At 37.9% G+C, this 26654-nt stretch overlaps 2 protein-coding genes across 5 annotated transcripts in view; both read right to left on the reverse strand.

Moving 5' to 3' along the window:
- Positions 1-5947, reverse strand: part of LOC102539743 (aldehyde oxidase 1) — a 66802-nt gene extending 60855 nt beyond the window's left edge. Inside the window, exon 1 of the mRNA XM_031678089.2 lies at positions 5708-5947. Within this exon, the coding sequence (XP_031533949.2) occupies positions 5708-5752 (45 nt within the window). The 5' untranslated portion in view covers positions 5753-5947. The remainder of the gene's footprint in view (positions 1-5707) is intronic.
- Positions 5948-8912: 2965 nt separating this feature from the next.
- SGO2 (shugoshin 2) overlaps positions 8913-26654 on the reverse strand; it is a 39975-nt gene continuing 22233 nt past the window's right edge. For all 4 annotated transcript variants that reach the window (XM_072961506.1, XM_031678088.2, XM_072961508.1 and 1 more), the window contains exons 5-9: positions 25446-25531; positions 21488-21711; positions 17296-20487; positions 15689-15839; positions 8913-10802 (exon numbers count right to left, since the gene is read on the reverse strand). In XM_072961506.1, the coding sequence (XP_072817607.1) occupies positions 10787-10802; positions 15689-15839; positions 17296-20487; positions 21488-21711; positions 25446-25531 (3669 nt within the window). In that variant the 3' untranslated portion in view covers positions 8913-10786. The remainder of the gene's footprint in view (positions 10803-15688; positions 15840-17295; positions 20488-21487; positions 21712-25445; positions 25532-26654) is intronic.

A 26654-nucleotide genomic window follows, 5' to 3' on the forward strand; every position in this document is an offset into this window, starting at 1 on the left:
GCCTCCTCACCTTCAATTCTAAGTGGCCATAGGCTGGGCAAAGTGAGGCATGTGCCAACTACCAAGGTCAGATTTGTGCCCTAGAGGAATTTGTAATATAGTAAGAGAGATGTGATTGTGCCTGTGCGTGTGTACACATACTATAATAGAAGAAAAAGTGCGGAGCACACCCAGGCATCTCCAACTTAATTGGCCCTCAAATGGAACTCTTGATTTTTATTTCCCAAACTTATCTCTTCCCTTCTTTGTCTTAACTTGTTTAAGAACCTCACAATCTGCTGGGTCACCTAAGCTGAAAAACTCAAGTTATTTTCAACATTTTCTTTCCTTCAATCCACCACAATTACTGTCACCAACTGACACTTCCAAAATGATTCTCTAAAAACCCTTCACTTCTACTGTCATTCCCTGAAATCAGTCCTTATTACTTCTGGCCTGAACAATTGTAACAGCTGCCCAAAGGATCTCCTGCCTCCATCCTTGGCACCTGTAATGCCACACTCTATACCACTATCAGAGCAACCTCTCTAAAATCCAAATCTGATCAACTCCCAAATCTGCCTAAATTTAACACCCACCTCCTGGTTGCCGAATTGCTGTGCTGGGAATTCCTGAATCACTCAAGGTGCTTGTTAAAATGAATTCCCTATTGAGTCAGGATTTCTAGGAGAAGAAGCAAGAAAATGTGGGTCTTTAGTGAGTACACTTGGTGAGTCTTAGGTGAATTTCTATTCAAGAGCCCTTGGAATACAAGAAGAAATTCAAACTCTTTGCCATAGATTACAAGTCTTCTTTGATAAACTTTCTATCACCTGCCACTCAACCCATGCATCTTGAACTCTGGTCACATGGGAGAACAGGTCAGTCCCAGCAGTACAGAGACTTTTGCCCTTCACTACATTTGCTTATAGGATTCCTTGCATCCTGAAAATCCTCCTTCTCTTCTCCACTTGGCAGAATTTTGTATGTCATTCAAAGCCTTGCTCAAATGTTCTCTCGTGTAAGGGTGCTGCCATCTAATATACCCTTCTCACTCTCTGCTTCAGGTGGCCGTCCTCCTCCGTGTTCCTATGGCCAATATCCATACATCTTTCACAGAACATTTCTATTCTATGCTGGAAATGCTTAAGCCTCTTTTGATCCTGAGAGAAACCATCTTCCATTATTCTTCTTTACGTCAAACATGGAACTAGGTGCTGGGGATATATGATAAGGATGTAATAAATGTGAATTAATTTAAATGAATAACTTGATATGTACAATTTGCAATGGGAACACTTAAGAGGAAGGGATAAATTCTCACATGCTGGGACATTTGAACAGAAGGAAAGAAAGAAAAACAGACAAGAGCCAATAATGGTGGCAGAAACTTCTGGTTGTCTATCCCAGCATGCTTTCTCCCTTTCTTCCTTCCTGCTACCTGGAATGAAGATGAAATGGCTAGAATGCCAGCAGCCATTTTAGGTCATAAAGCAAAATGTCAATGGCAACAGAATTAAAAAGAGAAGAAACTTGGGTTTCAGATGACACCATGAAATTTCTGGACCAGCCCCCAAAAGTCTCTCCCTAGATATCCTTTATGTAAAAGTAAAAATGACTTGTATCTTGTTTGAACCACTTAGTTTTGAATTTGTCATTTGCAGTTGGAACTAACTCTAATTCACACAAATGATGGTGACTCCATAGAAGCCCAATTTTAATGGGGAGACAGGATCTGACTAATAAGGAATAGCATTTTAGGCTTGAGAGATATTTGTATATTTTTGGAAGGAATTAATGGAAGAACAGGCCTTGTTTGTTTGGGTATTTTTCCAGGAGATGTTTCAAGAGATTGGAGCCTGGCTCAAAGTGCCACTGGCATGAAATGAGTTTATTTTTCTTGATTTGGCAGATGGCACATTTGGAGGCGGTAAGTAGGGGCAGGGATCCAGTGTGCACCCTGTCCTGGCAGGTCTTGAAATGAAACAGGGAGGTCAGGGCTCACATGGTGGCTGGGGGTGGGGGTGAAGAGGAGGGCAGGAGGGAATGAGGAACAGAGTTATTCTCACTGACTCTGGTTGGGAGAAATGATGCCAGTTCTCGGGTCAGGGTCATTGCATGTTCCCGTCTCAGTACAGCCTTGTGTGTTGCAAGGGTAGCGTGTGACCCTCTGTATCTCCACGGTCCTTCGGGAGATGTGAAGTTCATGTTGCACAAAGTTGAAAAATCGCCTTCCTTTGCACAGGGCATGTGACCAATGTGTGAAGGGCCTTGCCAGATAAGAGAGGCAGAAAGAAGAAAGAGAAAAGAGGTTAGGAGGAGAGAGAAAGGGATGAAAGAATGGAAAAATAAGGACAGGCTGAGAGGAGGAGGGAAGAAAGAGGTGTGTATCGTGGGGCACGGTGGGGGGAGAAGGATCATGCCCCCAGCGGCCTTAGAACAGGGACAGAGGCCTGAGGGGACAACCAGCGAGGACACTTCAGCTTGAGCTTCTGGTTGCTTTAAAATTCACTTGAATTGTTGGTTCTTCCTGCCTAGCCATCTCCACCTATCCTTCTCCAGTTTTCTCTGACTTATTATAGCCATCCTGGCAGCCCAGAAATTTCTTCTCTCAGCCCTGCAAACCCAGACCCCAGGAAACACTAGCCAAGGGACAGCTATTTCCAGATTCCTATACTAACAACAAGACCCTACATTTGTTGAGCAAATAATGCTTGATGACTGCTTTTTAGCCCACTTGACACTTCTGGGCTGGTTTTGGCTCTACCCACACATGAAGTGAATTATTTCCCAATCCAGATATAAACAATCATTTCCACATATCAAGTGCTTACTGTGTGCCAAGCACCTTGCTAGCCACTCTCCATGGAATTTAATCTTCACTCCAAATCCATGGGGGAAGGTGCTGTTATTAGTCTCAATTTGCAGAGGGGAAAACTGAGGCTCGGAGACATTAAGCAACTTGCTGGAGACCCCAGAGCTGCAAAGTGGCAGAGCAGGCAGCACAGGACTCAAATTCACGCCTAACTAGTTCCAAAACCCACACCTTTGATCTCTACGCCTCGCTGCCTCGTAGAATGTAGAACGACACACTTCAGTTCCTGACCTGTGTTAGAGAGTGGCACCTAGGGTATAATTTATTCATGGGCTCTTCGTCCCTCAAACTCCATGTTAACAGGGCCACTTGCTCTGGGGGCTCCTGGCGGAGAAAGTAAGATTTCAGAAATCTCTCTGCAACTATATCTCTGACCAGCATGCATGGCCTGAGCCCCTGCCCAATGACATCTTATGGTGACTTGTGAGGATTTTGCATAAAGTACAGACCGGAGGTCAATCACATCATCCAGAATCTCCTAACTGGTTTCTAAGCTTCCTTTCAAGGGCAAGATTTGAATCCCAGAGGTTATGATTGACTACAAGTTCCCTCTTTCCTGGTGGCTTTTTGTTTTTGTGTTTCTCTCTCTCTCACTTTTCTCAACATCCCCTCATCCTCTGAAACAGAGACTTGAATTGCATCCATGTGGCAGTCAGGCTTGCTTGCTGGGATTGAGGCACACACCTAACAGAATTTGAAAGGGAGGGGCAGGAAAGGTTACGGGTAACACTTTCTTGCAACAGGGTAATTGCCAAAACAAATCGATATCTCTAGGGTGCACTTTCCAGATGATCACATGACATTTGGCACATAGCTAAAACAAACCCATAGATAAGAACCAGTTTATCCATTTTTTTAAAAAAAATCAACAGAGCACAAACTATTGTTAGTCATTATGTTAAAAATTCCACTAACATTTGTTTGGGAGCAGGGGAAGGAGGAGAGGGAGAAGAAACTAGACTCAAACACCCATTTCCTCATTTAACCAAACTGTTACCATCGCCTGCAAAGCCTAGTCACCTGGCCCTGGCGGCATCTGCAGCCCCACCGGCCTCCGTGCTATCTCCCCCCACCCCGCCCCAGAGCACACAGATATCCCCATGTCTGAGGATCTTTACACCTTCAATCCCTTGGTCTGGAACGTTTTTCCCTCAGATGTCTGCTCCTTACTTCACACCAGTCACCACATTTGTCAGCCTCTCAGAGAGACTTAAACACCCACCCCTGAAGCACCTGCCCACGCTCCATCCCCTCCCTCTGCTTTACCCTAGAACTTATCACCGTCTGACATTTTACATTTCCATTCATTTATATGCTTGTCATCTGTCTCCCCAGCATGATGTAAACTGCATGCAGGCAGGGACTTGGTCATTTCTGTGCTCCGTTGTGTCCCGTGAGGGCACTGGATCTCTGGCGTATATAGTAGGCCCTTAAATGAATGGATTAAAAACTCACTATCGCTCGTTGTGAAGGAAGTAGTATTATCTCCTTTTAACAGAGGAGCTGAGGCTAAGTTAGTTTTTTTTCGTAAGAATAAGAGCTGGAATTGAATCCTTGTTTGTCCAAATGAAAATGCCAGAGTTGTGTCTACTGTACCGTTCAGTTACGCAGAAGAAGAAAAAGAATAACACCATATGATCACTTCACCCCATTGGCACAGTCCACTCTCAGAGCAGTTCTTTGAGGGGGGTCCTAACAGCCCCCCAACACAGCTCAGGACAAACAAGCTCATCTTACGCAGTGTGGAACCCAGGCAGCAGCGACTGAGGAAGTCTTTATGGGGCCTGGAACTTGCACAGTTTGGGAGAGGGAGAACTCTTTAAGGAAAAGAATACAAAACCTAAATTCCAAATTAGAAGGGGCCTCACAAGTGAGGAGCCCTGATGCTCGACCTTCCTGAGCTTCCTGGCAGCCCCGTGCCAGTCTGGGAAAGTGAGGCTGTCCCCGACCCAGAAGCAGGGATCAGGCGGCTCTGAGGGCGCTGGCACGTGAAACGCAGCTACCACCGCCCTCGCTCCTTCGTCTGCTCTTAAGGAAGCCTTTCACCCTTCCTGCCTCGGTTTCCCCCTTGCGAAGTAGGGGGAATAGGCTGGGACAATACTGAGTGAGCAGAGTCTCTGGCCACGTCCGTGGGGGTGTTTTAAAGGATTCCGCGGGGGCTTTGCTGCCCCAAACATCGGACATTGCCTGGAACTGTCCCAGAGGATCTGCAGAGCGAGCCTGGCTTCTGAGAGGACAGACGCCCCGCCAGCAGTGGGCCCAGTCAGGACCTTCGAGTCCCCAGAGCCGGTGTCGGCTCAGCTTTGCCAGGAACTCTCTGTGACTTTGGAAAGTCACAGTTTCGTCACCTGGGAAACATGGGAGTGAGTGGTCTCAGCTCATCTCTGTGGTCCCGTCCCGACTCCAAACTGCTCTCTGCTCGTCCAAACACACCGCAGAGCTGAGGCCCAGTGAAAGACGGTTCCGTTTGTGCGTGGGGTTGAGGGAGGGAAGATTTGGGAGTGCTGACTTTGATGAGTAATAACAGCCACTTCTCTTCGTGGTTTTTTTTGTTTGTTTTTGTTTTTGTTTTTGTTTTTGTTTTTGTTTTGTTTTGTCTTCATGCGTCGGGGTGGGAGCGGGGAACAGGGGAGGTTGATTATCAGCGTGTGCGTCTTGGAAGGGGAAGGGAAAGGAACATGAGGAAGGCGGGGGCCCAAAGATCCAGGGCAGTCCCTGAAACCGCATCTTTTCCGTGCCCCGAGGGTGCAGGTGGTGGCGCACAGGCAAAAGCGTGCACCGCAGGGCCCGGTGCGTGCACGGTGCTGGAGCACCGAGGAGGCCCGGCGGCGGGGCCGCCGGGGGCGAGCTCACCTTGCGGCCGTTCACGTAGAAGAGCAGCTCTGCCGCCTGGTCCATGGTGGCAGCCCGTGGGTCCCACGGCGGGGGCTCAGGGTCCGAGGGTCCCGAGGAGGAGTCGCCGGCACCTGGGATCCGGCGACGCTGACCGGGCGAGGGAGAACGGGCTGCAGGAGCCTCACGTCCAACCACCCCCGAGGAAGAAAGTCTCAAATCAGATCCAAAGTCCCGTGAGCGCCTGGCCAGGAAAACTCTCCCCGAGATATCGGACGTCACCGCCCCCTCCCTCTGGCTGAGACCATTGGCTGAGACCTTTATCTCCTCGCCTGCGGCGCGCGGCGTCTGGGCCACACTCCCCCGCCTCTGAGCAGGTGCTGCGCGTCCCACACATCTCTTTGGTCGTCTTATATGAGTACACATTTCAAATGGCTTTCCAGCTGGGAACGGTGGGGTCTTTGTACCTCTCCTCCCACCACGCCTGTTGCAGCCCTGTGCTCTTAATAGTTCGTAAACAATTACATTCATTCCGGCTTTGCACGAAAGGAGCTTTAGGACAACGGATGGTTTTACAACTGTATCTCACAGTTTCAGAAATAATTATTTTAGTTTTTTTTAATATCAAGAGCTACCTTGATATAGAGATAAACTACTTTTTAAAGTGTTATCATTATTCATAGTTTATCCCAGTAAATAATCACAGTTTATGTGATGTGTCAACCGTGCTATAAAACATCTCTAAAAACTTTTTAAAAGTAAAACTTAGAAAGTACTGAAAAGCATAAAAATAAGTCACCCGTGCCTACAACTTAGAATTTACCACCTTCTGGATCAATCTTTGCATTTTTGAAATCTGCACCATAACACCTTTTAAAAACTCAAATGGGATTAAACTCTTCTTTAGATTTCTCTTAATATACCTAGAACATTTCCCCATGTTATTTAATTTATATAAACATATACATTTTATTGTGAAACTTTCTAAAATTTGTACATGAAAGGGTACAACTAGCATCCCCATACACCTCACTCACTGAGCTTTAAAAATGTTCAACATTTTGCCATGTTTTTTTCTGGAGTATTTAAAAGCCAATGTCAGACACATTATTTTACCCCTAAATACTTAAGAATACATTAAAAAATTTTTTCCTAAGCCAAAAAGCCACTATCAAATATAACAGAAAGAATATTTTAATATCTTCAAATTTCCCAGTGTCTTTTAAAAAAGTCTTGTTATATTTGATTTCTGCTTGATGTATGTGCTTATTGTCTCTTCAGTCTTTTTAAATCTAGACTAGTCTCCTCGCCCACTGCCCCATTTCAATACTATTAACATGTTGAAGACACTAGGTCAGTCGTCCAATAGAACGAACCACATTTTGAATACAGCTGGTTGCTTCTCCCTGGTGTTTTTTGTTCTTCCATCCTATGTATTCCCTCTGCCCTGCATGTGGATCTAAAGCTTTGATTACATTCAGGTTAAAATTTTTTTTTTACCCTCTTGGATTTTATAATTGTATCTTTCTCTTATGTCAAATATCTTGGTTCTGAAGCCTTAACATAATTGCTTTATCTTGTCCTTAGATCTATTTCAAAATAACCATATCAATATTATGGCAGCAATAAGACTAGAGAATAAAAATTTAAGATTTCTTTACAGTTCTTTTATCCTTAGTGTGTATCCTAGTGAAGACACAAGTTCAAAATACTTTCTAAGGTCAGGTATCTGTCACCAACTTGATAGTTCTCATTTTCAGTTGGCTTTCAAGTTAGCTGCCCCTTATTGTTACTTAGGTTATTCCCCCCAACCCCTTTCTTTTATTTTTTTGCTATTACAGACCATACCATAGTGAAATATTTGTATTTTTTCAAGAGCAGTTTTGGTAGTTTCCTAAACGTGGGATTGCTGGGTCAAATGATTTCATCTGCATATGTAATTTTGTGGATATTGTCAAAAACTTTTCTAGAAAGGTTGTATCGTTTTGCATTCCCTCCAGTAATGAACAGGAACCTGCTGGGGTTTAAAAAAAAAAAAAAGGAAGAGACTGAGATTGTTAGAACCTAGAAACCTGGAAGAGACGTCTGAGGGGAGGGCACTACTCAGCTGCTGCTGAAACCTCAGGAGGTAGGGAAAGGGCTTCCTGGAGCTGGAGCTTAGATCTCAAATGACAGCGTGTGGTGAGGATGGGGCTGATACCTCAGAAGCCTGACGAGGCTCCCTGCCGAGCCAGGCCTGAGGCCTGTGAGGGGGCGCCGCCTAACTGGTGCTGGTCTGGGAGTGCTAAACCCACTGATGACTGGAGCCAAGGGTTGCCCCACGTGCGATGTCATTGCTGCGGCAATGCTGACAGGAAAAGCAGGCAACTAGGAAGGAGCGAGTCCCTTTTCCCTCTTTCTGATTTTCCATCTCCTTCTATCACCCTCTATTGACAGAAGTTTAAAAAGTCAGCTAGCAAAGAAGAAAGGTGATCTGCAGAGTTCTAGCATCACACAGCAAAGGAGAGGGGCTTGGCATTGAGACAGTAACTGGCACACATTAAAAAGTGGGTTTATTCCATGAGAACAAGAATGTTTCAGTATCAACAAATTAATATAGCCTTGTGCTAATTATTAAGCTCCTGTGTTTCAACTTCAAATCCACACTTCTCTACTCCACTTTAAGGCCAGGCCTTGGCAAACTACACTTCTCATTTGCCGGGCTCCCTCTCAGTCTCTGGCAATAGAAGGTGGTAGAGGGGAACAGAAAGGATGGAGAAGGAGGGAGAAATTTGCTCCTGTTTGCTTCCTGTTCCTATCAGCATCCACATGGTTCACCCTGGCAGGAACCGACTTCAGTAGCCACAGCTGGCTCCATTCTGCAGCTTTTCCACCCTATCAAGACCAGTCTTGTCACAGCCCTCAGGGAAACAGCACCCACCCCAGTCTTGGAGCTCTTCCTCTAAGCCTGTAAGTTTCAATAATTCCATCCTTTTCTCTGTGTTCCCTCAGCCCCAGAGGTGGTGGGTGCTTCCCACAGTCACTTCCTCTGTGATGCTCCGCTGGTCCCTTTTGCTTTCTTAGTTCTTGGTCAGTTCGCTAGAATATTGTTAACCATTTATAAGGTAATTGTGGTTTCTGTCTCTTAGCTGGACCCTAATTAACATTCTCCATCAATGTGAAGTCACTCACAAAATTCAACACTCAGTCATGATTTTTTTTTAAAAAGCACTCAATCAAATAGTAATTGATAGATAATATTTTAATGTGATTACAAATATACATAACCAGCTCAAACCACAGTATCTTACTTAATGGGGCAAAACCAGAGACATTCCCATGAAAATCAGGAACAAGACAAGGATACCCACTATTCCCACTGCTATTTAACGTTTAACATAAGGTAGCAGCCATGCCATTAGGCAAGAGAAAGCAATGAGAGGCAAAAGAATGGGGCGGGGGCGGGGGGAGAGATGGCTGGGTTTTCAGATTTATCTAGAAAATATTACAAACAATAACAGAGTTTAGTAATTAACATACAGAAATCAATTATATTCATATACGCAAATGATAATCAATCAGAAGAGAGAATCAGAGAGAAGATCCAATTTGTAATACCAAGAAAAAAAGACAGAATACCTAGGTATCAAGAAATGTGGCAAACCTCTGAGGGAAACTTTGAAACTCCTCTAAAAAGTCTCTGTAATTAAAAAAGGATGGTAATGGGGCATAATAGAAGGGAACAGAAAATTGAGAAATAAATTTAAAAGCACATGCAAATACAACATTCAAAAAGGTGGCGCTTCAAATCAGTAGTGGAAACATGGACTTTTTAATGAGGAGTCATTTGGAAAAAGGTCAAAATTGCATTCATACCTCACAGTATAAAATAAAACAAAATCCACATGAATCAAATTTAAATGTAAAAACAAATGAAACCATGGGTAAACGTCTTTATAATCTGGGAATAGGAAAATTGTTTCTCACTGTGACCAAATTCTACCAGCAATAAAAGGTTGGTAAGTCTGATACATACAGTGAAAAATAATTTGCATGGGCAGGGAAACAAAGAAAAGACAAAGTTTAAGGAAAGGAGAGAAAAAAGTAATGCACAATAGGAAACATAGTACCAGAGAATGGCTCCAGGCGGTCCGAAGCTTTAAAGTAACAGGAATACAGGAAAGAGAACAGGTTGTCAGGGTGCCAAGCTTTTAACCACTGTGTAAACTGTTCCTTTAATAAAGCCTCTAGCCTCCATTCAACCAACACTGTTGACACATGAGGAAGTTCTGTCAGACTATAGTCCTACAGCAGGTTCCTCAAAGTGTGGTCCTGGACAGTCGGCCCCAGAATTATGTGAGGTTCTTCTTAAAAATGCAGATAGAGTCTAAGAAAGCTTTCCCATCTAGGCAGAATAGAATCTGACTAGTCATTTGAATACACTAAGCTATATCCATTAATCTCAGATATGAATAGAATTTACTACTTTTTAATACTAAAATAGTAAGTGATCTTCAAATTAAAGTTGTAAAAATCAAATTCAAAAGAGCCTGAGAGGTTAACCCCTCAGCCAAGTCATCAGATTACATATAATGGAAGTAATACAGAAGCTGACATTGAAAAAGCAATTTTGAAAGAAGAAGAATGAAAGGTGAGGGAACGTGGCCAGGGCAAAAGGTGACTTTTAAGATCTTATAGGTATTCACATCTTATGGGTGCTTACATTACTGAATGGTTTAAAACAAAACAAAACAAAACAAGACAGCCTGGTACACAAGATAACCAATGCAAAAGTATTTATAATACATTTTATTTGGTTAAAAGGCTAACAGCTATTGTTTAGTTAAAGGTTGTTTGGTTGAAAGGAGCTTAAATGAACAGGAAGATAAGTTATAGGATGACCAAAATAATTTAAAAAGCTTAATATTGCAATATAGCTACCTTATGCATATTATTTAAACATAAGAATAGATAAATAAACACTCCATGAAAAGGCAGGGAAAAAAAAAAAACACTCCAAAGCTTTTAATCATGTGTTTCACCTTCTTAATCCTGGTTATACCCATGTTTTGACTTGTTATGGTCTGAGAATTCAGAAAAAGCAGAATCCATAAATTCAACTCATCTTCTCATCTTCCTACAAAGTAGAAAAAAAGGAAGATTAACAGTAACAACCGAAAGCTAATGCTTTTGCTGTGAAGTATAGAGAGGAAAATTGCTGCATCATACCAGTAGAAAGTGGCCTCCTCAAGCCACAAGCTTTGCCATACATTTAAAATACTGATAGTAGGAATTATAAATAAGGTTTAAGAGAAATTAATCAACACAGATTTTATACATTATGTTTTACTACATATTTTATGAACTTTAGCATACATATAATGTAAGAAAATGTACAATTTAAAAACAATCAAATAAATGCTGATGTACCTACACCCAGGTTAAGAAATAAGCGATCAGCACACCTCCCAAGCCTCCAGTGTGCCTCTTTCTGACCACAGCTCTCTCATCTCCCAAGAAGTGATCACTATTCTGAATGGAGTTCAACAGTCCTTTGCTGAATAGGAGCAGGAATAGTGGGCATTCTTACCTTGTTCCTGATTTAAGTGGAAATACCTCTTTTGTCTCCCCATTAAACAAGATACTAGCTTTAGGAGTAAGGTATGTGTATATAATTTATCATTATAAGACAGTGTCCCTCAATGTCTATTGAGTGTTTTAATCATGAATGAGTGTTGACATCTGTCAAAGCCTTTTTCGGCATCTATGAAAAAAACCATATGCTTTATTCTCTTAGGTTTATTAAGATGGTGTATGATGATAAGTTTCCTAATATTGAACCAACCCTTATATTCCTGGAATAAGTCTCACTTGGTCATAGTGTATGTTTTTCATAGCATGGTGCTGGATATGCTTTTGAAATTGTGCGATGAACACTGGAGAGGAATATGTGTTCTCTCTGATCAAAGTGTAGAGTTTGATATGTATTCATTCATAAGATTTACCTATTGATTATTGTTTAGATCTTCCATCTCCTTACTTATTTATTGCCCATTTTATTGGTTTTGTATCGAGTAGTATGTTAAAATCTGTAAGTGTGTTCCTGTGTCTCCATGCATCTCCTATAGTTTCTTCTTCATAAAGGTAGCTGCTCTGTTATTTGGTACATAACTATCATAACTGTTATATACTCATTGTAGCTTAGGGCTTTTACTATTAAAAATGACCCCTCTGTCATGTTCAGTGCTTTGGGACTTAAGAGATAAAGACTTTAAAAAATATATTTGTACTACCTTCCTGATAACTCCTGCTGCTCCTATTCTCATGCCTATGATGTTCACTCCATAATACATGGTAAGCAGTTTCAGTGAGGATTTACTGGCACTGGGCGTCTGTCAGAAGCTGTGCTATACCTGCTGCATGCCATTCCCAATCCGGAAAAAAAAAATGGCAGCTGGATTGTCATTACTCTTAGTATTTATACTGATGTATATTGTGATTTTTGCTTTTAAAAAATTTACCAGCTAAAACAATTACCAAATAATCTGCATGCCCAGGAGAGCTAAACTAAAATAGAATACTACTTCATTAGAGCATTTTGCTATCTTTACTTTAGAATAGGTAGCTCTTATAGAAGAATTAACTAAACTAAGTATTATCCCACTCTTAAAGGGAATGATAAAAATCTCTACAAATTAATATGGATTTCCAAAGCATACTGTTAAATGATAAAAAGCAAAGTCGAATGGATTAGCTACAATATGCTACCTTTATGTAAGGAAAAGGGGGATATATATCTATCTGCTTATTTGTTCAGGAGAAATACAGAAATGATAAACCAGAAACTAAAGGAAGTGGTTATCCACAGGAGATGGGTGAAAATAGGCTAATGGGAGTGGGGTGGCAGGGATGAAAGTAGTTCACACTTCTCTGCATATACCACTTTGCATGGCTCTGGCCTGTAGAATCCAAGAAACGTTTCACATACTTGAAAAGTAAACAACAAAACCTACGAAGATATGGGAGAAGAAAATGGAATACAAACAATAACAAATGTATGGCATAATTATGTTGAAGGGGGTTAGTAAGAAAAGAACTAAGACAAAAAGAACTATACCTAAATGTTATGATCTAGTTAGAAAATATGTTCCTCACAGAATATGGGTCAGCAATTCTGAAACTACTTTATGTGTATGTTAGAACTGGACAAACAAATAAATACACTATAGATAGTGAGAGCCAGGCTACTTACCAATGGAGAAAGAAATTACAAGCAAGCAAAGCTCAAATGAACCCTGTGATGTTGAACAAGAATCTGAGGTATCAGTATAAACTCATGGTTTTTACCATATATACAGGTAGATAAATAAATATAAAAGTGAGCATATGCATGGGTTAGTATGCCTACGTATATTCCCTCGCTCCAGCTGCTGAGAGGGCCTAACGTCAACGGCCCCTGTGGTGGACAGACTCTAAGGAGGACCCCTCCATGACCTCTGCCTGTTGCTGTTCATGCCCTTGTATATCACCCTCTCCCTGAGTATGGACAGGAGCTGTGACTTGCATCCAACCAATAGAAATGGCAATGGTGATGGGTTATCGCGCTTTTGAGATTATTTTTCATTATTTAACACTCCATCTTGCTAGAGGATTTGCTCCAGAGACTCTCTCTATAGCTAGTTTTGAAGCAAGTGACCATGTTGGGAGGCCCATGTGGCAAGGAGCTAAGGGCAGCCTCTAGAAGCTGAGGACAGACTCCAGCCAACAGCAAAAAGCTGGGCTCTTTGTTCCATAACCACAAGGAAATGAATTCTTCCAATAATCTGTGTGACCTTAGAAGCACACAGGAGAGCCTCCAGAGGAGAACCGGCCTGGATGACACTTTGTTTGCAGGTCTGTGAGATACTAAGCAGAGCACCCAACTTAGCTGAGTAGAGATTCCTGATCCACAGAAACCAACAGATAATAAATGTGTGTTGTTTTAAGCCACCAGGTTTATGGTAATGTTGTTATGCAACAACAGATAATGAACACAACACAATATAGGCAGTGAAGAATACCTAGTGTCCAGATCTTGTATTGTGCCAATGCTAATCTTCTAGTTTTGAGAATCGTACTATGGGCATGTAAGATGTCAGAATTAGGAAAAGCAAGGTGAGGAGCATATAAGAAATTTCTTTACTATTTTCACAACTTTTCAGTAAGTCTAAACTTAGTTTAAAATAAAAAGTTTAACTTACAAGTCAATAGAAAGATAACCCAACTGAAAAAAGGGAAAAGGATTTCTTTAGACATTTCTCCAAAGAAGACATACAACTGGACAATGAGCACACGAATAGATGCTCAACATCATTAGACATCAGGGAAATGCAAATCAAAACCATAATAAGATAGCACTTCACACCCACTAGCATGGCTAGAATTATCAAAAAGTCAAATAGCAAGTGTGTTGGTGAGGATTTAGAAAAATCAGACCCCTATACAACGTTGGTGGGAATATAAAATTGTCCAGCAGCTTTGCAAAACCGTCTAGCAGTTCCTCAAATGATTAAACACAGTTACTACATGACTCAGCAATTCCACAACTAGGCAAATACCCAAGAGAAATGAAAATATGTACAAAAACTCACAAATGTTTATAGCATTATTCATAACAGCCAAAAGGTGGAAGCAACTAAATGACCTTCAACAGACAAACGGGTAAACAAAATGTGGTATACCTACACAATGGAATATTTTATTAGGTCGTAAAGAGGAATGAAATACTTCTCATATATGTTACAATAGGGATGAACCTTGAAACATTATGCTAAGTGAAAAAACCAGTCACAAAAGACCACATATTAAATGATTCCATTCATATGAAATGCCCAGAAGAGGAAGTCTGTAAGACAGAAGTGGATGAATGGTTGGTAGTCTAGGGCTGCGGGATACAGCAGTGATAGCTAAAGGGCGTGGGGTTTCTTTTTGAAATGAAGAAATGTTCTAAAATTGACTGTGGTGATGGTGTGCATATCTGGAAGCGTACTGAAAGCCACTGAATTGTACATTTTAAATGGATGAAATATAAGATATGTGAATGATAGCTCAATAAAGTTTTTTTAAAAAGCCCTTGGTCCTTAATTTTAACTGGCTTCTCTTTCACCCTCCCTTGCATTGCTGCCACCTGCTGGTATTGTTTTAAAATACCGATCAAAAATGATCAATGTCTTTAATTTTATGAAAGAAGCAAACACTGAAACAACACAGAGAAAATTTGAGGATATTTCTATCCTTTGAAAATACCATCCCAAATGTGATAGGTTCTCTGAAACAGCTAGTTCATTTATCCTTGAAAAAAATAAGGTTTTGAATAAAACATATGTAAAAGGCAATTGGCATTTTTGAGATATGGAAATTCAAAGGAACTGTGAATAATGATTTACTATTAGATGACAATGAGGAATTATTGATAATTTTATTAGTTGTGATCATTATTGTCCAGTTTTGCTAAGTACTTATTTTCTAGAGATATATACAGAAGTGTTGTAGGAATTAAATGACTCAATATTAGGGATTTCCTTTAAAGATATTACAACAATAAAAGGGCAGCTTTTAGAAGTAAATATGGCAAAATATTGATAACTGTCAAAGCTGAGGGATGGATAAATGGTGGGGGAGTACTATTCCCTCCTTATTGGGGTATATTTGAACCCTAAAAAGAAGAAGAAAAAGACTTATTCTTTGAGACCAAAGGACATATAAACCAGTTTGAATTCTTCTAAGGATAAAGTAGAAAATTAATAAATGGGGGTAACAAATAATGGGGTTTGCAAATCATAGGCAATAAAAATTTTTTTAAAACCTATTCAAAGAATAGAAAAAGACATTTCTTCAGATCACACTGTGGCTGTTACATATCAAAAATAATTGCTTCATTGATATTCAGAAGTGTTCAAATACTAATTCAGGCAGGAATCTTTTTAAAAGCATACATTTTATAGTATCACACTGAAATCACTTTTATGTCATTGAAATGCTCACCCTTTGAGACTCGGCTCTTTTAAAGAGAGAGGAGTACACCTTCTTCTTCGGCTTGACAGCTCTGAAGATAGATCTTCTGACTTGTTTTCAGGTTTAGCAGCATTATTTGAAACAAAACTGTTATTTGTCAAATCCTGCAGCGTTCTAACACCTGAAAAAAGTATCATTTTCAAAAATACTTGTAACAGTAAATACACAGATGTGGAAATAGATATAGGATATTTATGGTTTATAAATTATTGGTAGCAAATATTTTAACAATAATCAAGTTATAACTTTAAATTTTACAAAAATAGCTGAAATTATTTGTAAATCAGTTTTCTAGCAATAATAATAAAAGAGATTTATAATTTAAAATACACTATCAAAGTTGTCTGCAAAATTTTTATTCTGAAATCAGATTTAAGCTGATAAAAATTCTTCATGATTCAACTCCAGTCATAAATCACACAAATTCCTGCACATTCATTCAACATCTGTCACTGACTGCTCACACTGTGAAAGGCACCCTGAGGAACAGAGGTGAAAGATGGCTCAGTGGTGTCTAAAACGTCCTCCAACTCTAGACCCTGGCACTTTTTTTGCATCAGTATTCCTTTTACCTAGAATAGTCTTATCTATCAAAATCCTAGTGCTCTCTATATGTATATTAAAATGTTAGGCTCCCTGTAGAAAATTTTAATTGATACAGGAATATCTAATGTTACAAAATTTCTAATAACAAAGGAATATCAATGTTAAGGGGGAAAAGTGAGGTAATGCTATATCTAGTATGATTTCAAGTATATATTTAAAAATGCATAGAGTCGAGTCTGCATGCATATGCCAAAATGTTGACTGCAGTTTCTATGCGTGATTGCTTTTCCTACTGTTTTCTGACTCTCTACTTTCAATCTTCTGAAATGACTGAGTATTATTTTAATAATTGGGGAAAGTAAGAAATTCTAAAGGTAAGAATCCTACCTATCCTTTAGGGCCTAAAATGCTATCTATTTCATGATGCCTTTGCAGGTTCCTCCAGTCAAAATTACTCATCATTACATCTCTTAACATGTGTGCTTTTATTAAAGCATGTCACATTTAAACACCATACTTGTTACTTTTCCATACAAGTATTCTGAGGAAAGGGAGTTAGTATTGTTTATTTTTTTAATCACCTAAAATACCTAGAATAATGCTTTGATCATATTAAATACATGCTATTGAAGAGAGTCCCACCCTGAAGAAATTTGTAATTGTCTTTCATAAACTCAAACCAGGGCAATTCATTACTATATATACATTTAAAGCACTCAATTTCCTTCAAAAATATGAAAAAGGAAATTATCTGCCTAATGTCATTATCAGACAACTTTGTCCCAAAGACCAAAATCCATTCTTTAGTGTATAAATGTCTAAGACATTAACTATTATCTTCTCAAAGTATTAAAATTTCTTCAAATTCCTTCGTATTACTTCTATAGATCAGCCTGATCTATAGATCAGGCTACATAGTTATACACTGTCTTAAAGTTCCATAAAAATATCACTTATAACAGGAAATGCTTTACTGGTTAAGTGAAAAAAAAAATGCTTTTAAAACCTGATCACTTCAGATATTCACCTACCTATTCCCGATTTTTGTGTTCTCCGGTTCACCTTAAATTTCATCTCTTTCGTCTCATGCACATCATCACTTACTTGAAAGACAGGTGAGCTCTCCAAAGCAAAATTTTCTTTCAGACTTTTACTAGAAGAAATACTCAAAGGTACTGAACCCTCAAGAACACCGCTAAAGGAAGAACCTTGTCTGTTAGGTGAATATATCTGAGATAAAGATGTAACCATTTTTGTGTAAAAGTCTGGTTTCATCTCCACAATTTTCTCATTTTCCAAATTTTTTTCCTTAACTGTGTGTTCGGATTCAACTGATATTCCCTGAATGGTGTCAGATATCATTCTCATTAGTTCATGACTATCTGAAGAAGGATCCATGGAGGTCTTCCTTTTCTTTGATTTAGATGTCACCTTACTTACTCTTTTGACCTGGCACTCTCCTTCCTTTGTCACTTCCACAAATGGAAGATCTCTCTTTTTGTTCAGAGTTGTAGTGCTTTGCTTTGGATTCTTATGTAGTTCCATTTTGTTTCCAGTATCAGCATCTGCTTCATCAGTAATATGTTTTAAACCTGGTTCTAAGGAGACAGATGTCTGTGAAGAACCTGTTAACTGCAAAATTGGCTTGTTTTTACCTTTTGCCAAAACGTTCTTTGCCTTGCCAGATGATTCTTTCCTGTGCTTTTTAACTAATTTGTAAGGATTTGAAATTTGGTCACAATTTTCCTTTTCATTACTGTTGATTTCCATACTGTATCCATTGATAATACCTTGGCCTTCAAGTCTTTGTTTAGATTTGTTTATTTTAAAATCAAGATCTTTTGTACAGCTTTCTTGGCTATCCACATCTTTATCATTATCCTCATATATCTGGTACATTTCAGAAATTATCTCTGTCTTTCGACTTACTTTCTGCCTAAGCTTCTTACTTATTTTTGATTCATTTTGCTGAGTGGGTTGCATATCACTGACATGCTTTTTCAAATCCAACATATTCTGGGTCTCATAGTCATATAAATTTCCATTATCTTTGGTGGAAAGATAAATTGTCTGAAATTCATTTGTGACTTCTAGGTTTTCAGAAATGGTTCCTTTATCTCCTGGGGTTAGGGAAAAGAAGTTACCTTTTTCTGGCTCATGTATACCTTTGTTATTAAAATCATTTTTTCGGTTCGTTTCCAAAATTATCTCTGTCTTTCGACTTTCTTTCTGCTTGAACTTCTTACTTATTTTTGATTCATTTTGCTTTGCAGGTGGCATATCAGTAGCATGATTTTTCACCCCTAAAAGGTTTTGAGTTTCATAATCACATAGGCTCCTATTACCTCTAGGAGAAAGATCAGCTATCTGAAAGTCAATTGAGTCTTCTAAGTTTTCAGGGACGATTTCTTTATCTTTTTGGGTTAGAGAAAATAAGTTACTTTTTTCTGGGTCATGCAAGCCTTTGTCATCATTCTCACATATTTGGTTGATTTCAGAAATTATTTCCGTCTTCCGACATGCCTTCTGCCTAAGCTTCTTACCCATTTTTGATTCATTTTGATAAGCAGGTTGTATAGCATGTACATGTTTTATCACCCCCAAAACATTCTGAGTCTCATAATCTAGATTTCCACTATCTTGGGTAGAAATAGGTATTTGAAACTCACTTGTATCTTGTAGGCTATCAGGGGTGATTTCTTTGTTCCGGGTTAGGATGGAAGAGTTACCCTTTTCTGGGTTACCACTTCTGTCATTATCGAAATGATTCACTTTGGAAATTATTTCAGTCTTCCGATTTACTTTCTGCCTAAGATTCTTATTGATTTTTGATTCATTTTGCTGAACAGGGTACACACTGGTGATCTGCTTTTGCAAACCCAACACATTCTGGGTCTCACAATCACACAGGTGTCCATTATTGCCAGTGGAAAGAGCAGATTTTTGAAACTCATTTGAAACTTGTAGGTTTCCAGAGATGGTTTTTTTATCCTCTTGGGTTTCGAAGGAAAAGTTACTTTTTTCTGGGCCACATACATCTTTAGTATTATCTCCAAATATTTGGTTCATTTCAGAAATTATCTCTGTTTTCCGATTTACTTTCTGCCTAAGCTTCTTATTTATTTTTGATTCATTTTGCTGAGGGGGTTGCACATCAGTGACTTGCTTTTTCAAATCTAACGTATTTTGGGACTCATAATCACATACATTTCCATTACCTTTGTTGAAAAGATAAGCTGTTTGAAATTCATTTGTGACTTCTAGGTTTTCAGAGGTGGCTTCTTTAACTTTTTGGTTTGGGAATAAGTTATCTTTACCTAAGTTATGAATCACAAATGTCTGCCTAGAAGCTTTACTTTTCTTACAAGCTAGAGCACTCAGGCCCATGTCAAATTTACCGTCCTCATGGAATTTATCTGCACTTTGGGAGAGAGAGAATGTTTCCTCTTGCTCATCTGTTACATGAATTATTTTCTTCTTTTTGTTATACTGTGTACTTTGTCTGGCATCTTGATCAAAGTCACTATGAAGGGACATTTTCTTCAGCGTGTTCAACTGAGTCAGCTGTTCAGTACTGGGAATAAAATTTGGATCTTTTGAGTCCCCTTCACCTTCCAAGACAACAGATCTTCTTTCTGGTCCATTTTCACTCTTTTCCTCAATATCCACATCTGAACTTTTTTTAAATTGTCTTTTTGATCTTTCTCTCTTTTTTTCGGAGCTTGAATCTTTCACTTTTCTGAAAGTTTTCATTCCACACTCATTTGTTTTTTTATTACTTTTATTTCTAGCACCTGTTGAAACTGTAACAATTTTGCTTACTTCACTAGCAGTTAAATCCATGTCATCATCATACACAGTTTTCTGCAACTGAAAGTCATCATTACCCTGAACTTGACTCATGCCCTCTGCAGTAGGTTCACTTGCAGACTCAGATGAGGCAGGAAGGCACTGTACATTTCTTTGAATTTTAATATTTGTTTCATTAGTACAATCTTTTATCTCATTATTCCAATTTAATTCTGGTCTTGAAATCTGTTGATCTAAATCTGTCACACAAGGAGTGTCTGCAGGATTATTTGATTCCCAAGATGATACACGTTTTTTCCTTTTAGTTATATTACTAGGAGATAGTTTCTCCTTTCTGTGACTGATTGACTGTGCATTATTTATCTCACTCGTTAGAGAACTCCAGGAGCTTTGGTCTGAGTGGGAATGGCTTTCTATAAAATAAAGGGAAACAAATTTCAGAAAAAAGTAGTAACAAGGAATTTATTATTTTAAATTAGATTAGGAATCAAGCTATTTCAGAGAAGGGATTTCCGATAATGTGTTCAGGTAATTATATTATTAAGAATCTATACTGATAAAACATAAAGTAGAAATGACTAGAGTAGTTTTAAGTCACGTTTTACGTTCCTATCTATGGAAAATATATACTGGGAGTTTACTCTGCCTTGGCCCCAAGAGTAGAGCGGAGAATAGCTAACAGTAGAGCCATTACCATATGTTTCTAAGTGGTAGGAGGCTGGCAAATGAACCTCAACAACAGTGATACCTCTCATAAGGATCACTATCAAAAGGTTATCAGCAGGCAGCTGAAGTTTATAAAAATTATACGCACATACTCACATATATTTTTAGAAAGGAAAATTAATTCAAACTCTAAATTCAATATAGTTATGGTTTCATATCCCAATGTGAAATTCTATGTCAAATACATAAAGCAGACTACACCACAGGATTATTATTTTAAAATACCATATAAAAAAAGTAAGTGTCATCATTTTCTCTTGCTCAACCATTCATTAGCCAGGCTCAAGTTTTTGTTTTATCAATAATTGGTTATGATCTTAAAAAAGTCACTACACCTATCCAGGGCCTCAATTTTCATATCGGTGAAAAGGAGAAGATGTAACTAAATAAATACATGTTATCTTTCACTTCTGAAGCTAAGATACCAAGAAAAGCTCTTTAGACTAGCTCATTTCTAAATACTGTTTCCAGAGTAATAGTATTAGGCCACAATATACCTGATATTTGTTGGCACTTTTACTTTTAAATTGAATTTTTCACCAGCAATTTTAAATGGTAGGCATTAGCAAATCTGTGACATAAGCAATCTAACTTACTGTTTATACACCATGGCTCTCAAGAAGAAAATCTGACGAATGTCAACTGTTTAATACTGATACTCAAAATAAATTTTTAAAAAAATCTCACCTTTGGGAAGTATATCAACAACAGATAAAACAGGTTCTGAGGCATTTAAACCACAAACATTCTGCTCATTTTCTTTAAGAAATAATAATTCCAAATTATGCTGAGTTGGTAATGGTCTTGTTGATGCTAAAGAAGGAATACCAGGTGATGTCTTTGATATATTGTTGTCACATTGCGTTTTCTCTTTATCTTCCTCCTCATCATCATTTGAAGTTAATGGAACCCTAAAGGTAATTAAGAATGAGTAAGAAATTTTGTATTTTACAAAAATTATTTAGAAAATTACATGGATAGTTCTTTCTATATTCCATTTATCTAAGATCCAACCACAAACCCACCCTGGTAACATTTTGTGTTCAGTGAAGGCAATTATGGGTAGGAAATAGGTACTTTCTAACAGTACAGAACTTGCTTCTTCTCTCCTTAGCCCCAGTGGCCCCAAAAAGGAGATAAATGATATAATCACCAGCTGGGTTATTAGGATAATAATACTAATGAAATGAATAAAGTTCAAACATACTTATAAATATTCACGTATAATGTTTACAGTTTTCCTATAATTAATTCTATGGAAAACCCAAAACTCTTCCTCTGGTTTCAAACAAGTACAACTGTATGTATAGATTTGAGTGCAATAAAGTTTGCTATGTTTCCAAAAGGTATTCATGTAAACTAAAGTCATATTCCCAGAGTAGTTAAATCTATGAGAGGAAAAAGACAGAAAGCCACAGAAATAATTTGACAAAATGAACTTTTTTGAATTCAAATAAAGATTAATACGTTCCAATGCTATAGATTTACCCTATATGCCAAACAAATCACTGATATTTTAAAAATATTGATAACGATAAAAATATTTTTTAAAATATTTGTTACAAATTTAAAGGCACCTGTTAGTAGAAAAGCCACTGAGAGGAAATGTCTACACTACTTGAAGAAATAAGTTAGCAAAAACAGAGGAGAGGTTCTGCTTTGGGCAATGGCCAAATAGCTACTATTGAATGAATCTTATCAAACATAATGACTAAATTCTGGACAAAATATTAAAAAACAACTGCCTGAAGTCAAAAAGCAAGTAGATACAGAAGAGGGGTTGACACACAGAAAAAGGGTGAGCTTCCCATTGTTTACAAACCTGAGTCAGTGCCACATTTCCTAACACTTTCCACAGTCTCACACAAGGTCAGAATTCAGGGCAACTACACCTTCTGTAGTGTGTGTGATGGGAAAAATTACAGGAAAGGTAGACAGGGGAGCCCCACATTTGTGCATAAACTCTCCCAAAATCTAGCTGCTCCCTGTATCATATACATGTGAGAAAGATTCCAAGCAGCCTAGCTAAGGATTAAAGAACTGAAATGAGATTTCATATGTTATTCATCACAGGCAAGTAATAATATCAAGTTTAAAGTAACTACTAAAATGAAACATCAAACTTGATGGAAGGATATACCTGAATCCAGATTTTCTATAACACAGGATTCATAATGCCTGGGACATAATCCAATATTATTCAACATACAAAGCAACAGGGAAACATGATTCAAACTCAAGAGAAAAAGATAATCAATAGATGATGATCCAGATATATAATTTGTACTACAGTGCAATAAATCAAGGGTGAGTGTAAGTACTAACAGTGGCATTCTTATTGTGTTCCCATTATTTAATACGTTTGCTCTTGGGTTTTTGTAGATCCTCCTTATCAGATTAAAGAAGTTCCACTGTATTCCTAGTTTGCTGAGTTTTTTCATGAATGAGTGTTGAATGCTTTTTCTGTTACTATTGAGAAGATAGTACTTTCCTCTTTTTTTTCTAGTAATGTAATGATTTTAAAATATTTTTTCTACTAATGTAATGAATTATAAGGATTGATTTTTTAATGTTAAATCACTACTGCATTCCTGCAACGAACTGCTCCTGATGATATATCCCTTTGACACATCACTAAATTTTATCTGCTAATATTTTACAGGAGTTTTGCATGTATTTTAACAATGAAGATGGTTTATAATTTTCCATTCTTGTAATATATTTTGTCAAGTTTTGTATTTATATTATGCTGATCACAGTAAATGAACTGATAAGTGCACCTCTTTTTCTTTTTTCTGGAAGTACTTGTGTACATTTCTTTTTCTTCAAGAACTTGGGAGAAGATATTGGGGTCTGCAGTTTTTTGTGGAAATATTTTTGATAACATCCTATTTTAGTACATTTAAGAATATTCAGATTTTTTATTTCTTCTTTGTGTCAAGTTCACTGATTTTTAAAAAGATTTGTCCATTTCATTTAAAATATCAAATTATTGGCATAAAGTTGTTCAGAGCAGCTTCAGTTACATGTTTAATGTCCGCTATAGGTATGTAATGTTCTTTTTCTTTCTCAGCATTGGCTATTTATGTTTTCTTGTTTTCTTGATGGCAAAGCTGAAAGTTCACCATCAGAAGGATGGATAAATTATGGAATAATCACACAATGGAATAGTATACAGAAAGGAGAATGACTCAGCTATAACTACACAGGACAATACAGATGAAACTTACAAACACAATGCTGAGCAAAAATGAGCCAGAGACAAAAACCATACAACCCTGTATGATTTCATTACATGAAGTTCAAAACTAGGCAAAATTAAATCTATGATTTTAGAGATTTTAGAAGTTATGATATTTATCCTTGGGGAGGTGGTGAGTAGTGACTAGAAAGGGGCACAAGGAGATGTCTGAGGTACTGGTGATACTGTTTCTTGGTCTGGATACTGGTTATACCACAGTGTTCACTTTGTGAAAATCCATGACACTCTATAAAGATTTTTGTACTTTTCTAAAATGTATATTATACTTCAAACAAAAGTTTACATTAAAAAAAAAGGAAAATTTTTGGAGGGCAAGTTAACATTTAATTCATACACTTTTATGAAATAATGCATGCATGACAGACAAGATTTTCTTGAAAAAGAACTAAGGAACTATAAGACAACAAAATGTTCTATTTTAAAACTGTATTAATTTAAATGTACTGATGCAATGTGATGCTGGAACAGAATAGGCAAAACAATAGAATAAACTAGAATAAACAGAAAGTGACACAGTAGATGTAAGAAGTTTTTACTGTGGCACTTTAATATACAAGTGCATTTACTCGTGCACTTATGTAAATGCACTAAACCTGTAAGTTATATAACAAAAAGAACATTGTCTAAAAGAGATGAGAATTCTGATTAATGCTTTTAACTCATTGAGCCATTTTACCTCACTGGACCTCAGTAACTGTCTTTAAAATGTTAGGTTTGAAATAGGGTATTTACTATGACTTATAATCAAATTAATCAAGAAATGGGAATTTTGGTCAGGAGAACAGCAATGATGAAAGTTAATTGTAAAGCCTGGGCATTATGCAAGATAATAGAGAGAGAAATAGTTATCAGATTTACTCAGCAGAAAACATGAGGCCAATGGTGACCTGGGGGAAAAGAAAAAAATGAAGAGTTAAGTAGTAGGATTCTACAGATGACCTTGGTTACTGAATTGATGAGTAAGTGTCCTTTGAGCCCTGGTGACACAACCAATAGCAAGTTACCACAAACCATCTTATTTCTACCCTAGTAGGCAACTACAGATTGATGACATCTGAGCATTGTATAACACACGCAATGATTATGTTATATAAAAATCCAAGTACGCTGAACCAGTGTAATTCAAACCCATGTAACCAAGGTCTGCCTGTACCTCTTTCTTCTCCAGAGGCTATGGGAAAACTGAATATTATTTCAAAGTTTAAACCTGAATTCTATTAGATTATATCTTCAAACTTCTTTTACTAGTTCAGTGTTGACAAGTATTTCATTACTTCTCTCTGTTTTTCTGTTTCAAGGAAGCAGATCAAATAAACACCATTCAAAGTCCAATTCAGGTAGAAGTGTGCAAGTCAATATTTAACCAAGTTTTGAAGCAATTACCTTGCAAATGGAAGACGCATTAATTTGCACTGTTTACTAACCCGTTTCTTCTTGCTACTTGGCAGCAGAAAGGGACTCTGATGGAACTATTTTTGAAAAGAACAAAGAAAATGAAAATGAACAAAATTTCTAACCTCATTAGATCATGTTTGCTATTAAAGTTCCAAATTAAACTAGAATATTAATAGTTATAGAATAATTCTTACATTTGCCTTCAATAGTTGAATGAGAATAATGTAATGATTAGGTTAAACACAGTTCATCCTTAATCATGCCATCCAAAGACAATCACTACTAATATTTTGGTACATAACCTCTCAAACTTTATTCTTAACATATGAATAAATACACATGTGTACACCCAGGCATGTACAATTATTTCTACATATACAGCTGACTTTTGAACAACATGGGTTTGAATCACATGGGTCCATTTATATGTGGATTTTTCATCAGTACAGTTCATGATCCACAGTTGGTTGACTCTGAGGCTGTGGAACTGTGAATTCAAAGGAACCACGGATACAGAGGGCTGTAAGGAACTGTAAGTTATACACAGATTTTTGACTTTGCGAAAGGTCAGTGCCCTAAGCCCCAAGTTGTTCAAGGGTCAACTGTATGTATGTGCAATACATTCCTGTCTACATATGTATTATGTAATATATTATTGGATTTCATAATACTGTTTTTAAATGGTCTTTAAAATTCAAAGTCTGAGTGATATTAATATATCTTTAAAATTTTTGTTTATCTGCATTTTTAAATTTTCTGATATGTTTTCTGAGCATGTTTTAATTAATTAATAAAGATCATAAAATTAGGCAACAAGCAACAATGTCTTCCTATTACAGTGCTAACCTGTAATAAAAACAGGTGTACGGTCAGATTAACGAGCTGGTTTTAAAATTCATATGGAAATGCAAAGGACCTAGAATAGCTAAAACAACTTCGAAAAGGAAGAAGAAAGTTGGAGGATTATGGTAATTGAGACAGTACGGTATTAGTATATAAAGACAGACAAACACATCAATGAAACAGAACAGGGTGAGATAGACCCACACAGATTTGGTCAATTAAATTTTGGCAGCGGTGTAAAAAGTCAAATGAGGAGCATAGAACATCCACATTCACTGGGCTGTAACAGGTAACTCTCCTCCAAATCAGGAGTACTGTCAGAAAAGGCCGAGGGGAGAGTTCGACAGCCAGGTG

Source organism: Vicugna pacos, chromosome 5, assembly GCF_048564905.1.
Source record: "Vicugna pacos chromosome 5, VicPac4, whole genome shotgun sequence".
Taxonomy (NCBI): Eukaryota; Metazoa; Chordata; class Mammalia; order Artiodactyla; family Camelidae; genus Vicugna; species Vicugna pacos.